General features: G+C 41.8%; 1 protein-coding gene across 1 annotated transcript; it reads left to right on the top strand.

Annotated features, from left to right (window-relative positions):
* The first annotated feature begins 1,635 nt into the window (after positions 1-1,635).
* On the top strand, positions 1,636-9,985 carry LOC118788090 (uncharacterized protein C11orf24 homolog). Its single transcript, XM_036543957.1, has 4 exons — positions 1,636-1,883; positions 6,595-6,828; positions 7,783-7,908; positions 8,101-9,985. Exons 2-4 carry the CDS (start codon positions 6,693-6,695, stop codon positions 9,030-9,032), a joined length of 1,194 nt encoding a protein of 397 aa, XP_036399850.1. The 5' UTR covers positions 1,636-1,883; positions 6,595-6,692; the 3' UTR covers positions 9,033-9,985.
* The last annotated feature ends 7,358 nt before the right edge of the window (positions 9,986-17,343 follow it).

Consider the following 17,343-nt stretch of genomic DNA (forward strand, 5'->3'; position numbering starts at 1 on the left):
ATATTTAAGGAAGGATCAGAGCAGCAAAAAAGGCTTATTATTATATTACAAGTTTTTTTCTCTGTGGTTTTGGAGATATATTTGCATTTTTTAAACACTGCATGTTTAATTTTTTGACAAACTTTTCAAAGAAAAAAAAAAATCTGTAATCTGAATGAAAAGAGTCCTTGAGGCCATATCAGTGCTTAAGACACAGAGGCCTCTAAAGCTATGCCCAAGTTTGAGGGTGCATGTTTGATTTATAGCAATTCCTGCAAAAGCGGTTGAAAAATTGATCATATTAAAGAGTAGTTTAAAAAAATTAAAAGAAACTGCCAAACTGTGTTTGAGTAATAAGGGGAAGTTGAGCACTTCTGTCTTATGCCACAAGAAACAAGTGTACAGAGTTGTGTGACAGAATCAGAGATAAAAAGCAATGAAGTGAAGTATTTAGACACATATATGGCATGCATATCATCATCATATGTAGTTAAATGTATTTGTTGAAAGTGTGATGCAGGACTTTGAAAGGACTTCTGAACAGGCAGATGCGAAATACTGTACTTTTAAACAACATCTCTTCATTAATAAACAATAACAGGAGATTTTTCACACAGTCCCTGTAAAACTGTTAAGTGAAGCTTTTAGCTTGATGTGAATTTTTTTTTTTTTTACAACATTAATGTCCTGGTGATGTATAAAAATGTTATGCTTTATTGTTTCTGTAAGAATAACTACCAATGTATCCATGAGTTAACCATGAATTATAGGCCTACTTGTTTTAATTTCAGTAATGTCATATCCATATAACATCTGAAAGGAGTCCATTTAATATATAGGAAATATAAATTTGCCATTCTCCAACTCAATGACAGATTGACCTTTATGCACGTGCCTATCAGCATTGTGTTTGGCCCAAAAAAGGTGAGGCACAAGCAGACAATGGTCCAACGCATCCCTCCAAATATACAAAGAAATAGTTTAGTAAGCACAAAAATCAGTGTTCTTATTTGCCCATTGTTATTTCCAGACATCAATTCAATAGAACATTTGTGGTTTAAATTGTGAAGGAGCTAGAGGATTTTTCTGTAGAGAAAAGGGCCACAACCTTATAAAATGCTACAAGAAGTTTTTTTCTCAGTGTCATTCAAATACTCAGCAAATTTTCAACATACTGATTGCAGGGATGTGAGTAAATTTTATTATTGTGAGTTTGAAAAGAAATATAATTGTCTGTGAGATATATGTTGCAATATAGGCTACAACATTGCCTACGTGTGGGAAAAAAAATGTTTAATTTAATTATAACCTATATTTTTTCCTGTTAAATCAGTTTGTTAGTTAAGACATAACAAGGGAATGAATAATTTGATAATTTGATTTAATAATTTGAGGGTCCTAGGCACTTACATAAATTGTGTGTTCAACTTCGTTGCAGGGTTTATCATGTTGTTATTATTAATTGGGATAAATTATTATTATTTTTTTTTTTTTGTTTTCATCCCACTACAGTTCTTCTCTGCTGATTAGCGGCACCATCCCTCGCTGAAGCGGGTGGCTACATCCGTTCCGGTCCGCAAACTTCGCCCGTTGTTTCCTGTTCAATGATGACAGGGGCAGTGTGGAGGCATGTGGTGACGTTTCCAGACCTGACTAGCTGGCTCACTATTTCTTACGGACAGAAACGAGAAGGAACTTTATCCTGGGCTGCTGAAGAGGAATGAAACGCAGCATCAGATTGCGTAACCGCTTCTTAAATAGTGTGTATAGACTTATAAACAGTGTCTAGCCATCTGTGTTGCTAGCTGGCTGCTTCTAGCTTGCCGACTGTTCGATAATGATGTGCATGACGGTGTGGGCAGAATAGCCGACAGCGCCATATCCGTTTTGCAGTATCGTCAGTGGTAAGTAACGCAGCTAGCAGTTTTTGAATATCTAAAAGTTTCTAGTGTGTGTATGTAGTTAGGAACATTCAGAATTTTAGGGGTCACGCGTTGGGTTTGCCGAATTAAAAGAGAAACAACAAGCTCCAGGAGAAAGACTCTGGCTTCAGCTGTCCGGGATGTGATTGGGATTTATTTAATTACCTTGCTAGCTAGCTCGCTAGCCGTGTAGAATGACTGGCTAACGTTACATCAAACACAGGACGCATGTGAGCTTGTTTGCTAAGCAGCTTGCCTGTAAAGCATAGCCAGCTATTCCCTTCCCGTAAATTTGGACTTGTGAGTCAGTACGTTGATGGCAAACTAGAGCTGTAGTCAGACACACCAGCATTAATGGTGGCAAGCAAGCTAGCGGTGCAGTAAGTTACACTTACTATATCTGCAAAGGATTGCTTATTTTTAATCAATTGAGTTACCCAGTTAGCAGGGTAACATTTGCCATCTCACTGTCAGTAGTAGTGTTAATTAATCTGTGCACCGCCCCGATCTGTTGGGAACTCAACCTCTCAAATGCAACATTTTGAACATTGTGATACGACGCTCTTATCTTGCATTCTATAAAATAAGGTCAACAGTCAACTCTAATAACATCGTCTGCTGCAGTACTGTCTGACCCTTTGCGGATTGTTATCGAATAGCATTTGTGTATCTTACCTGGCAACAGTGTGTGTTTTAATTTGATATTATACCTAGTGGGTATCATTAGACCCAGACCATTAAATATCAAGGGTAGGGATCCTTTACATGTGTAATCAGTGCCTGTCTAATGCCTCTAGGTAAGCAACTGTGCTTACCTAGATATCTGTTCAGAATGGACACTGCTCATATTCGAAGACATGTTAGCAAGATCTGAGATTCTCTCACAGCTGGTCTGCATACACAGTGCTTGAGCAGACTTTCAGAAATGTGAAGCTTGGACTTGGGGTCTATGAAGAAGTCCAAGGGAGGGAATGACGTTTGTTTTCCTTTTTGAGATTCTATGGAAAAACATCAGTAACCGTAGGGTTATCCAGTTGATTATGTCCTGAATGTGTGTGTTGATGCACCAAAAACGGCTTTTATGTGTTTTCTGTTTGTCTGCTAGCGGTGTGTTGTAAGTAGGACACTTGTGCAAGAAAGGAATAGAGGCTGTTGGTGATATCAGTGGTGGGAAGTGTCACCTGATCCCCAGTTTTCCACGTTTACAGAAGTGAAACGGAGTGTTTACCTTAAGGGCAGTGGCTGTGGGTCCTATGAGTGCTTTGTTTATAATTAAACAGTATCTGTGTTTGCTGTTTCATAGATGGTGTGTGAGGGTTAGAAAGTAACAAAGATTGTTCACATCTTAAGAAAAAGCAGATGTTTCGTTCATAATAAACATCATTTAATTAAAAGTGGGGACTGTGAAATGATTTGTAAAGCAGTGCCAATAGTATTCATGAAAATACCTCTATATGATTATTAGTTACCAGTGGAATGACAATGGAAAAAAATGCACACAGGTGACATAACAGCTATAAAAGAGCTGAGCACAGCACTGGATTGGAGGCGGAGTTAATGAGGACTACTAATCTGTGGCAGTACTTCCGTCTCCTGTGGCAGGTGGACACTGTTGGAGAATGCCGTTGAACTGCTGATTAGCTATAAAATGCACTTGTGTATCTGTGTGTTTAAAAATAAGAAAAACGCTTTTGTGCATCAAAAAAGGTGCATCAAAAATGGTTGCAAGCCTGTGTGTTCAGAGATAATGCTGCAGTCCTGCAAGAATGTTAGGTCAGTTGTATGTAATTGTGTCAGTGGTGACAGGTCAAAACTGTGTAAAGGTGTCATGTGATTAATGAATCAGAATCAGAAACTGCTGGTGGCTTGTGCAGTTTATTATTTTATTCATTCAAGGGTAAGTACAGTGGACCATACCTTGTTGGACAGGATGGTGTTTGGATAATGTGGATGTTGCAGTTTTTGTTGAATTTTACCTGAGACTGCATTCCCTACAGCACCATTCTCTCTTGCAACTGTATGGTTTATACAGCAAGAAGGAGTTTGTTTGTGGATTTATCTTTCATACTGCATGCTATTTACAGTTATCCCCGTAGCATTCAAATTGAAACTGCCATGTATCTCCTGCTCAGTTCTCTGTCTGCAAACCGCACTTGGGCAGTAAAGCCACAGCAATGTGTTCAGATCCTCTTGGCATGAATATCTTAAGAGGAACATTTTCCCTGATTAGTAATTGCAAGGCAAAACAATGAGAGGTTTAATTTCAGTAACATAGGAATGGCGTTTTCCTCTCAACTGACTGTGGACAAGGAGAGGTTCTTGTGAAAGCCGGGAGCTCCTGCTAGAGCTAGAGGATGTTTGAGAGCACAGTCAGCCCGCTACCTGTCACAGAACGCAGGCGGGCAGCAGTCAGTGACCGCAAATGTCCCTGGCATCACTGGTTCTTCCCCTCGTGGCTGGTGGAGCTCCAGCTCTGACAGGCCAGCCTGCAGTTGGCTATCAGACCCAGGGCTGAAGGAGGGAGGTAATTGTGTGCACAGATTTCACTACTGCAGTTCTGCAGCCGCCTGAATGCAAGAAGTAGCTCAGTGGGTCAGGCCTGTCGGCATCCATTAGCATTGGAGTGGTTGTAGCCATTCGGCAGGTTTACATGGTTCAAAGCGCGTAGGTGCTCGTGGTCGTTTCTTGTCCTCACCTCCTTCTGCCAATAATCACTCAATAGTTGTGTTGTCAGAAGAGCCAGACAGCCGCAAAGGTGTAAATGTTTATGTTTGCACCTGCACATTTCAGATGGTGGAGAAATATTTTTGATCATGTTGACTATTTTTAGCGTCTATACAATTTGAGCTTCTATACAACTTGACAACAATAAGTCCCGTAAGAAGTGTCAGTGTTGATCGGGAAGAGAAGCTGTTTTGTTGATAGATTGGTAATCCAAGTAACGTTAGTGAGGAAATTAGTTAATTACATTATCTACATATATTTGTTGTGTTTATGGTGCGGGATAGGTGTAAAGCTATATGTTATTTCACAAACACCTTATATGTCTACTTGCTGCAGGGACAAAACATAGTAGGGACCACACTTTATGTCTGTATTCTTGAATCTGACAAAAATGGTCACTTGTCGTAAGGGCTTATAACCCCTGGATGGTACTAGAGCTGTCTGAAAATAATCACTGCAGGCATCGCAATTTCTATTCCTCCTGTAAAAAGGAGCCTGTGCAGAAATGGATATGAACAGATGAGCAGACTGACTGGAGGTTCGATGTCTCGCTGGAATCCAGGAGGTGAGAAGGAGCACTGAGTACGCCTTGCCCAGGAGGACGAAGCCCTGGCTTGTCCTCTCTTTCGCAGTGCAGTTGGCTCTGTTCAGACATGTGAGTGTGGCTTGTGTTGTGCGCAGCTGAACATTGTCCCCAGGGGCAGGCTGCCATGACAGGGCCAGCAATGATGTCATCGAGCCCGGAGATCACAGGGATGGATTCTCTTCCTCTGTGTCTGGAAGACCGGAGCTCCCTTCATTCCGCCTGGGACCCGAAGTCTGCTGTGAAAACCATTTAATCAGGTCCGCCGGACATGGTGGTGTTTGCGACACATGGTGACACACCCTGGAGCTGAATAATAGCCCTTGAACCTTGAAGTACAAGCTTGTGATCTCACCACTGTGTTCGATGCTGACACATGGTGGAATATGATTAGGAGCTCCTGCTTGTACAAATACTTCTGCAGCTTTATTAGATGCACTTTAAGTTGCTCTGGATTAGAACATTTGCTAAATGACACAAATGTAAAGGTGCATGAAAATTCCAAAATTGAGAGTAAATTCTTCACCTGACTGCTAGAATCTGTCACAGAGTAATTTGTGAAGTCTTGGTCGTAGATTTTCAAAATCTACACGATGTTGGAGGCACCAATGCGGCTTCCTGACGACATGCAAATACTTGCAGAGAGTTTAAAAAGAGTTGCTTAAGGTCGTGAGCAACCGCAGCAAGATCATGAATATCGTTGCAGTTGTTAATGAGCATGCCGTAATCCCCCTTCAGCAGGACAGAGTTAAGGCCCTAGGCTGCAGCTAAGGCTCCCTATCATTATGCTCCTCATATTGAGTCTTTTTATAGTAAAGCACAATCATTAGGCTGTGGAGGATGAACAGCATTTGCCTCATTTAGTTACCAAATAGGGCCGAAGTTCAGTGCATTCACTTTGTTTCGGCGGAAACAAACTCTCTGGCGTAGTTCCAGCCACAACTTTGATCTGCTGCTTTTCTGCTCCTCGTTAGGCATATGGCATTCAGATGAAGCAACATGACTAATTAAAGAGTTCTGCAGAGTTGTGAAATGTTTATAGAACAAACCCACTACTATGCAGTTTTAGGGATACTGTACCTGAGCCAAACGTTAGTGTTAGCGTGTTGTACCACGTGCTGTGCGCTGCGACAAAATTTCAAAACTTCCTTACTTTTTCTGGCCTCTTTCCCAGACATACATACACACCGACACACACAAATGTCAATGACTGATTTACATGGCATGACATGGGATGCAAGGAATTTCAAAATCCAGTCATAAAGTATGAACTGTAAAGAACTGTTAAGTCAGGTACTGATGTTAGTGAAGCACCACACAGACTCGGAAAAAAAAAAATTCTGTTCAACAGTTTATCTATGTGTGCTTCTACCTTTTGTCTTGCAGGTGTGCAGGTGTGATGGTGACGTTTACCTAGCCCTCTGTGTGACCCCACGCCACCCAGCCCCTCAGACCGCCCCGCCCCAGAGGACACCCGGTTTGCCATGACCCTGCGCACTCTCCTCGCCCTCCTGCCCGTCCTGGCGGTGTTGGCAGCGCTCTGTCTCTCCAGCCATGCAGGGAACACTCCCAGATTCACAACCATCCAGACCGTGAATGAATCGATGTGTGCCTCTGCTTGTAAGCTCGGCCAGGGATGATGTTTAATATTAATAAGGATCACATTTACATAGTGATGCATTATTAAAGATAATCAAGGATCTCAGAGGGCTTTACAGTGAAAGAGAGGGTGACTCACCTCACACACCACATGACTTGGGCTCTCTTGTCCTCTGGGGACACAGGGCAGTCCAGGTTTTTCTCTAAATGATACAAATGTCACTCAAAAAACTCCACTCTTATGAAAATGAAAGCTCTGGTGGTCTCAGGTATCTACTGTTTCAGCACACAGTCTGTTTTTTCAGTTTGAAATGCTGTGTTGAGCAAAGCCCCTGGGAAAGTGGTTGTAGAATGGATCTTCTGCTATTGATGTGTAGAACTTTTACTCTTGTGTTGCACTGTCATGGCGTGAATGTGACTCAGTTGTAATGAGATATGTTTTGTTTCTGTGTATTTTGCAGAAGGTCCTGAGGAGCACATACTCCATCAGTTGATTTATGAATTTGTTAATCATTTTGCTGGTACCGTACACTGAAACAATTCTAAAACAGAGCAGTGGCGTGAATATAGGAGTGCTTGAAACAGGCTGCTTCTGTGCCATATCCACAGCTGAACAAAAACACAAAGCAGCAAGCTTAAGTAGACAAAAAAAACAATTGTGGGTTTTTGGTATAAGACACAAAGCTTCTTGCTACCAGCAGTGCTTACTTGGAAGGGCTTATGTAACTTATCGGTTTGGCTGAAGATGGCAGAAACACAAAACTTATAGCTGCCAAGCACTGCAAGTGCACCAAAAAGTATTGGGCAATTTTTGTATTTTTGTTTTTCCTTTTTTCGTACTTGACTGTGAGGGCACTCTTACGCTCTTCCTGGCATCTGGAAGCCATACACCCAGAGTCGTCGTCATGTCTTTTGCTTGCCAACACCACATACTAAATTTTCTGAATACTGTTTGTGTATGTCTTGTTCTAACAGGTGAAGTCAGCAGTATGTGCAACTGGACAGTCTTTGATAGTGTAAACTCAACGTGCTATTTCTTAGAATGTCCCAATATCACCATCTGCCAAAGCATCAACGTGGAAGCGCTGCTGAAAAAACAAGGTGTGTCCAACGGAGGTTCGCTGTTTCTGCATTGTGTGAATGGTGTGAACTTAATGAGATTGTAATAGTTAATAGTTTATCTGTTGAAATGCTTCGTGGGTGTCCGTGATGGTGTTTAACTTCACTTGATTACAGGAGCTCAACTGCAGTGGATAGGAGTAAACAGAACGGTCCTGTATTTTTCCCTTTCAGAAGCTGATGTTAGCACTGACCCTGAACCTGTAACCCCAGCCTTGTCCACATCTACTCCTCACATGCCTGTTCCTGAAACCACTTCCACCCCACAGCCAGCCTCCTTAGTCCCCGCCAACACCTCTGACAATGGTACACTCAAAGCTGCTGGGTCCACCAACGCAGACCGAAAACTTAACGATTCTTTAACCCTCAATGGGACCATTGGTGATGACCTTGGGCAGGGCACCCCTGTTGTAAACCAGACCCAGAATCAGAGTTCAGTAATTATTCCCACTGCTACACCCAAGGCTAAGGAACCTGTATCACCTCAGTCAAGTAGCATGGTGCCCTCTGTTGCTGTGGCTGCCACCACCCATCCTGCTCCCACGACAGCAACTGCAACCACATTGCATACTACCAAGTCAACAAGCACAACGACAAGCACAACAACAACAACAACAACCCAGAGGCAGCCAATTCCCACCACAGCAAGGACTCCGCCACGAACAACAACCATTACCACGACAACATCGCCTGCAACCTCCACAGTGACCACGACGACAGCGTCAACAACCCCCATCACCGAAATTGTAACAACCACCACCTCGACGACAGCTGTGGTCAAGGAGGCGTCACCACCGACCACGAAGAAGGCTACGAGCACCCAGGGTCCCTCAGGGAATGTTCCACAGGCGGGGACCACCACCTCCAAAGCTGGTACAGGAGAGGAGGGTGGAACCAACAATGCTGGTATAGACATAGCTGCTGGGCCTCTGACCAGGCAGCTGGTGGACACCAGCTCCCTGCTGGCCGTCTTCCTGTTCGGTCTGATCTTCTTCCTTGTGACAGTAGCACTCTTCCTCAGGAAGGCTTACGACAGCTACAAGAAGAGAGACTACACCCAAGTGGACTACCTGATCAATGGAATGTATTCGGATTCAGGCGTCTAACAGCTGCAGTACTATGGGAGAGTGTTGTTTACATTCCAGGTGTTTTTTCCCCCTCATTTTTCTATTGTTTCTGTTGCTTTTTGTTTGGGATCAGGACTGTAGTCTGGTTGCAGTTTTGATGGCTGAAGAGTGCACCGAACTTTGCCACAATAAGGCTACACACGCACAGATTTCATAGTTATAGGCAGATGTTACATCTCTGCATTTTTCTTTTGAACACACTTGGTAGAACATGTTTGGTAGGCCTTCATGCACTGGGACAGCGGTGTCTGGTGTGTTTGTATGCACTACTCTGTTCTATGCAGACGGTGAATCCTCTTCATGTTCATGCTCAGAATACAGAGAGACTACAGCTTCAGTATTTACTAAACACTGACAGGAGACTCAAATGATTAAATCATTTCTCTTTTATAATGTTTAGTTCAAGTAGAAACAAGTGTAAACATGTTCAACATTTCACTCCCTTGGAAATGACACAAGCGATACTAATTGCCTTTTCTTGTAAATCCATGGACTCTGTTAACGGTTTATACAACAAAGGCTTAGTTGGTAATGCCTTTTGCCTTCAGTTATCACCAGCTTTTTCTCTTTGTTTTAAATTCCATTGAATTTGTTAGAATTTGAATGCCAAGTTGATGCCAAAACACTTCCTAGAACTCGGGAGAGCATCCATACAAAGCCAAGGGAATGGGACAGCCATTGTGAAGTGCATTCCAGTTGACAACAAGCTCGGCAAGCGTAAAGACTGTCTCATGCATAGGAGCTGTGGTCAAGGAGTGACACGGATCAGATTGCCTATGTGCCAATTTCTGTCTGTAGCCTGTTTAATGATGCACTGTTAAAAATTGAAACGGGTTTTGCAATAAATGCAAACAAACACGCCGTAATTAGTATTACCTCTTTTACCCAAAAACTATGACTGACGTGTTTAAGGTGCCCGATTTTTACATGGTGTGGCAATGCCAGATGTTTACACCTCACAAAAATGTATGCTGTACACTGTTTGTTGGAGTCCACTTCCTCAGTTTTAAAAAAAAAAAACAAAAAAAACAAATGCACAGTCCATTTCCTAATGCACAGCCTATGTTTCAGGTTCTGTACATTTTGTTCAAGAAGAGCATAAGTAGATAAAAATACACAGGCTGCTGTTTCAGAGCAATAATTATACCCAGGGAGCTCAGTACTGTTGCACTGCCTGTTTTTACAGGGGGAAAAACTAGACGTAGGAAAATTTAACTGGCAAAGAAAAAACATTATTCATTATTCGCAAAGAGGGAGGTGTTTAGGCACCTTTGCAAGCATTCGGACCAGGGATGAATATCTGAAGTGGAAACAATAACTGAGAGGAAAGCATGGTAAGCATGGCTTGCATTAAAATAAACAATTTCAACTTCACTGCTAAATGCATGTTTAAACTGCATGGATGAGTATATGTTGTAAAAAGCTGCTTGTGTGTGTTTATTGCACCACTCATCAATCAAATCCCTTTCAAGTTATCTGCAAACCTTGTATCTTGTTCCATTTAGTCCTCTTCAACCTGGTTTGTCAGGTTGTCATACTGTCAGGATTTACCCTTTTACCTTACTTTAATACCATAGCCAAGAGTCAAGGAAGTACTGACTCCAAAAAAGTGTCACATGCAGTTTACCTGCCCTCTAAATGTATCCCTAACCTTGACCCTAGTGAAAGTTGTTTCTATGAAGCATGTCTTATCATAATGGTTTCTGCAGGTAATTATGTAATAAACCTCTCTTGCAACACTCATATTAGCACTTCCTGTAGACAATCTCTTGGACTCAGAATTGGTTACTAGGTGAGGGGGTCTAAAGGAATAATAAACCCTCAGGCACTTGACCTGAGATATTGTCATTCTGAAACTGGTGATTTATACAGTGGAGCAAGATTCAGCGCTTTTTCAACATGTTACCCATGTAAGCCTTTAGTTTAAATTTGTTTCTAATAGGAAATAGAGTAATAGTTTAAGAAAAGAACACCTTATTTAGCATTGCCTTCCATTCTTGTTTCATTTCTATGACAATGAAAGCTGAAATAGGAGCATTCACACAAGAAATAAACTCATAAGCACAGTAAAGAATCAAGGTAGGTCAAATTTCCAATGTACCATTATTAGAGCCCTTGTCCCAGGTGACTTGCAGAGCACTCCTTTTTCTTTTTTTCAATGCATTATCTATTAAAAGAGCCGGATACTGTATTTACCGAAGCAGTTCAACAAGTACTTTGCTCGAAGGTAGAACAGGAGAGCCCCACCTGGGAGTCAAACTAATCATACCCAGCTACAATCAATGTGATTTTAAGTAAACAAAAACAGCCAGTTTTATTGATTAATTAAGACCAGTAAACAAAGTTGTTCAGTTTTTACGACTGCAATTACACAAAACCGCACACCCCTGTTTCTCATTAGTTGCCATGTGGTGTAGTCCCAATGTATGTACATACATAGAAACAGGGGAAGAAAAAGCTGGCATCTGACTCCTCCGTCACCCGACTCTCTGTTCACACCATGCCATCTCCCTCCCATCTGTCCGTTTCTGGCCCTGCACGGTCCGACACCTCACGTGTCATGGCACCGTTCTGCCTGTGTCCCCCTGAGGTGGGCTCATCTCCTTTGAACCACTCCTTTCTTGGCTAGAATGAAGCTGGCCCAGGATGGGCCACCTTGGCTTTATGTCTCCATTTACATGCAGCTCATCTCAGTGGTCCTTTTATAACCAAGGCAGATGGGCGGTCATCTTTACTTGGAGCTGCTTACTGTGCTGCTATTTCAGCAGGACTGGAGCTTTGCCTGTTGTGTGCAGGAGTGGTTGTTGGCACCAGGGTGTCTGTCGACACCTGTCCGGCAACGGATGCTGATGCCAGTGCATCATAAGCCCACACGTTGTCGGATGTAAATTCAGAATGTCTCATCGCTGTTTTTTCTTCATCTATCATCATGTATTTCGGTGAGTGAGAATTGTGTTTGTGGCATGTAAGGGGCAATGTTGATTTCTGTACATTTCTGTTGATTACATTTTGTACAAAGGGCAGCTGACTAGGAATTTGAAAGAACTTGGGATGATAATGTCTCTTTTTTAAGGACTTGAACTTGTGGCGTCCTTACGGCCAAGCAAATTGCACAAGTAGGTGATATCACTGCTTTTCCACGTCCCTGTGTCGTAATTAAACTCCACACATCTGCATGCCAGACATGAAGGCTGTGTTATGCTTTTGTGAAGTCTAGAAAGTGATTTCACAAGGCACGAGTCCCAACTCAGTGCACCACAGCAGGGCAAATGCCAAGTGGAGGACTGAAGCATCATCACTGACGTCACCAAGGGACTTTGCAGGTGCCTCATGAGCCATTTAAGGATGCCCTGGATGACCTACCCATCCTTACAGATAATACAATGCCAATCTGTTCTGCCACTGTGGGCTCCCAGTCACTGTTGGAAAATGACAAGGCAAGACGAAGTTTCGCAGGACACGGTCTGTGGTTGAAACAAGTGGGAGCTGCTGATGAAATTCATTTGACATAACTCACAAGTCACTATCCTCCCCTACACACAACCACCCATTACACAGCCAGATCTGCCTGGAATTACCCTGGGGGTAACCCTTGCATAGTACAAGCTCTACAGTGAAAAAGTGTTATAATGAGCCAGCCAGGTTCTAGCTCTGCAGTGGAAAAAGGGGTATAATGAGCCAGCATGGTTCCAGCTCCATTGGAGAAAGCCTCTCTCTTTTTCTCTTTAGGTCTTCACACTTTAAAATAATGCAGTTGAGTTTAAATGGAGTGTGAAAAATTGGCTTGTTTTTTAAATGCAGGCCATTACAGTCTTCACACATGGTTTGAATGTGTTGGCTCATACTGGGTTTTTGCAATGCCCCCACAGAGCAGCACAATCACAAAGACCAGACCTGCCAAGGGAGCTCTTAATGAGTTTGAGAGCTTTTTTTTTTTTTTTGCTCTTGAAAGTGCGTCAGGTTTAAATTAATGTGGTGAGAGTGCCCATTTTGTTCCTTAGATGCTTGGGCTATTCCCAATGTTTCTACAGTTAATTCAATTATTTTAATTATTTACAAATAAATGGAAAAAACATGGTAACTACCAGTAAGGAAAGTAACAAAAAAGGTTTCTGACATTAAAATTCATGTGGATCTATATATGCATACTTAATTAAAAACTGTAAGTACACATATACACATATGTATGTGTGTGGTTGGATTAAATATCAGCAATGTGTGGTTACTGTGCTCAATTTATGCTGTTAGGTTGTCTACCATACGACCCTTGAAACATAAATTCTGACATCACATGGTGAGTATTTCAAACAATGATGAATTATTTCCTTAATCTCATTCTTCTGAAGACCTTTACCATAGAAAATAGATGTAAAATAAAACAACCATTTAGACATGGACCCTCACTTCAACCCACACAGTGAGAAAAGCAACAGAAAAAAAAAAACTGGACTGAATGATGCAACAACCTTATATTTTGCACAATTCATCTACAGTATGTCAATGGCAGCTCAGAACAGCACACATTGTTTGCTTAGTGGAGCAATAATCTACTGACAACCATCACTGACAGAGGGTGGAGACACAGTTACAGGAAGCATGCCAAGAGTTTGGGATGGGAGCAGTGTGCCATCTGCTGGACACAGAGAACCTGAAGCCATCAGTCCATATATTATATGCAGGACTTTTAATGCAAACATAATGCAAGTATAAACATTAGATACATATAGATGGTTGAAATGTGTGTTAAGTTGGTTTAGATACAGACATGACTGATGTCTCTGCGAAACACACTGTTCATTTGCCAGAGTATGAAACAAAGATGACGTTAGGTACAACATGCTTGTACAAGGTATGGCATTCAGAGCATCCTCAATAGGGAAAGACTTCTTTGTGCTTCAGATTAGAGGAGAGGACATGTAACCGTGAAGCAGCATTGGTGGCCTTGTGCACCGTTTTTCATCTTTCAGAGGTAAGATGAGTGAAATCCAAATTTAACTACCCACTGTCGCCATCTTCTGGAACAACAAATTTAGTCTGCATGTAACACACATTTTAATGGCCCATTCCAACCACAAAAACTAAGCTCTCCTGTAGCTTTCAAGCTACAATCAAGATGTGTGAGGTTATAGTATTACTTTTACATTTTCAAGCTTTAAGATGCAATCCCTCCCATCCAATTTTGTTACCTTTTGAGAATGTTCCACTTACTGGCCACTGTTGCTAGGTGATCACTTTGCCAGCTAAGCTACTACGTTTTGAAGTGCCAGGTGTGGAGCTCCCTTACCTAATTAGGTGTTTGGAATACTGTGTTGGCCAGCTGCTTCAGTATGATAATAAATACAATGACAGTTTATTTGTTAAAATACACTGACAATCATTCTTTCTTTTATGTATTACTTGCCATTGTTAGCCATGTGAGTCATGGGAAAAAAACTAAATAGTATAAACTAAATTGTTAGAAGCTATCTCCTTACAGTTGCCTTTAACATGACCATTAGATGCCAGTCTGTTCATCTTGTCTATTGTATCTGAAGACAGTAGAGCTGCATCCCAGGGAAAACAAAAGGGGGGAAAACCCAAAAAGTTGGGTATTTTTATCTGTTAGGGAGCCTGCACAGGATAGAATGGGCCTTCAGAGTGCTGTTGAAGACCCTTGTGTTTTTGGTTGCGTTTTGGAGAACAGGTATAATGTGGAAGTCCTTTGGCAAAAGCTGTTCCAATTTTTGACTGATGTTGCCACAATCTAAAAATGTTCAACCTTGTCATGGATAGTGTTTTTGAATGGAGGACTAGAGTCAGCTGAGAGTTTGTCATAGTTCGGCTGAGAATCTCATTTTCATACTCAAAAATGTTTTTGATGATTATGGCCCATCATTACTTTTTGGTTACACAGCAAGATCAACTTCTCCTAACACACTGATGACTGTTTTTTAGTTTAACATCTTATATGAAAGACAGAACCTCCTGCAGGACAATGTCCCCATCATTGTACTGGGGCATTACATTTGCTTGGGTCAGAGTACCCCTCACTGGATCACCAACCGCACTTTCATCACCAACCTGGTTTTCCCTGAAAGTATTAACCAAACCCAGCTGCACTTTGCTTCAAACAGCAGGCAAGAGCAAATTAGAGAATGGTGTGGTTGCTGGCACATGCGTATAAGTGTTGCACCAATTTAGATAGCTGTGATTTGCACACATACCTTTATAGGTTTGTAGTTCACCGTGTTCTGAGGCATACGTAATCACATAGGCCTAACAAGGGTGTGTGTCATGTTCTTTCTGCTATACTGCACTGAGTCTGCCCGTGCCTGAATGCACTTTACACACTGGACAAAACCAGAGTGCATCTGACCCAAATTTCATCAATGGAGCCCCACAGACAATATAGCATGAACACACTCAGTCTACACACACGCACAATCACACTCACATAACATACAAATTAAACATGCCTGATTTCCTCTTTGATTCCTATATCATAATTAATATTACATTTCATTTGACACGCCTCATTTTGCCTAATTTTATGCACGCACTACCATGTGTTCAAGCTTATTCAAGCTAGGCCATAGCCGTTTGAGGACCCAGGTGGAGTAAACCTAGTTTTTAAATGCAGACTGTTAGCAGGAGGAATCAAATAAAGAAAACAAGTTAAAATAACAAAGTTTGTCCTTATACTGTATCTCTCAGGCTAACTACCTCAAAAGTGTGTTTTCTGCTATAACGAATACCACAAACAATGACACAAGTAAACAATAAGCCATATTTGTAAACCTTTTCAATTTTCAGTTTGCTGCAATATGATTTCCGTAAGCCTTTCCAGTTTGCAATTATACTGTGGTGAGCGGTAAGTTTATAGGGGAGGCGATGAGTTGAGAACCGAAACTTGGCGACATGGCTACATTGTCGAAATGCTTGGACTCAAAATAAGGTGAAAACGTCCTGCTGCAAACTCACTTTGCGACGGCACCGTGACGGGCGTGATTGCCACACTGCTCTCCGTACTCACAGAGTCACTGTGCTTCTAACACATGTGGGCCCATTTCACTATGATAAGCTTAATTGTCGGGCCTGGGAAATATACCTTAGTCTCCCAGAGACACAACACAACCATGCCGACAGTCGTAGCTAGGCTGAAACGTCCTGCTGCAAGCACTCTTGGTGACGTCACCCTAACATAGTCGCGTACCATTGTACGTCAAGCAGTTACATTCGTTTCGATCAAAATCATGCCGCTATTTTCATCAGGCTCGGCGCCAGGAGAAAATATAGAATGAAACTGCAAATCACTGGATACACAAAAATCATAAATACGATGTAGACATCGGGATATAAGAAAACAACTGGGGGTGCACTGAGGTCCGTCTCCCCCCACACATGCCCTAACAATCCATAGCCGGGCCTGATTTTCATAAAACATGATGTTAAATAATGTAGAATATCTCAGCGAAGATGATTTATTTTCTAGCTATGTGGCCAGCCATATAAACTATCAATAACTGCAACATTGTAATGAAAATATAAGCATGTCCTGGAATACAACCCTACTCTCCAATCCAAGAAGAATTTTTTCACATTAAAAGAAAGGTTAATTTAGCTAGTTACCATACTTTCCCTCTGGATTAGCTTAGTGGCCAAACTAAATCGTTTGTCTAGCTAGATAACCAACTGATGTTTGCAACCACAAGAAACTGGAAGCAAAAAAGTTTTACCTAGCTAACCGACAACCAAATCAGTCCCATAAGTCACATTCAGTAATACAGAAGCAGTACCAGCGGTGGTGCATCATTTGTTCTATTTCCCATGCTGAAACTGTAGCCTACTGCTTTATGGTCTAGGATAGATTCAGCTAGCAAGCAACAAGCTATGCTAATTATTGAGTACGAATCGTACTGTATATCGATGACGTCTTATTGTTGCTAGGGCGTTGAAGATGACCGAGGGAAAGGTTCGCAGCAAATGCGAAATCGAGGTGGATTGGGGCGTTGGAAACAGGACGCCTCATACACTCCAGATTTCAGAAACACTTTTACTGTATAGTTTTGTTTGGATCCACTTGCTCTTTGACTAACGTGATGTCAAGTGTCACGATTTAAAGTTAGTGTACTTAATATTTTGGAAAGTGCTGAAATGTACTTTTCCTCCTTTAGACGAAGGGTGTTTGCTCTGATTGACGTATATCTAATCCAATAAGATTCAGCGATAAAACAGCGGGATGAAAGTGACGCCATGCTGGCTCAAAAAACTGTCCTGTGTCGATGCTGCAAGAGCTACAGTTTCGAGATTT

Source organism: Megalops cyprinoides, chromosome 13, assembly GCF_013368585.1.
Source record: "Megalops cyprinoides isolate fMegCyp1 chromosome 13, fMegCyp1.pri, whole genome shotgun sequence".
Classification (NCBI taxonomy): Eukaryota; Metazoa; Chordata; class Actinopteri; order Elopiformes; family Megalopidae; genus Megalops; species Megalops cyprinoides.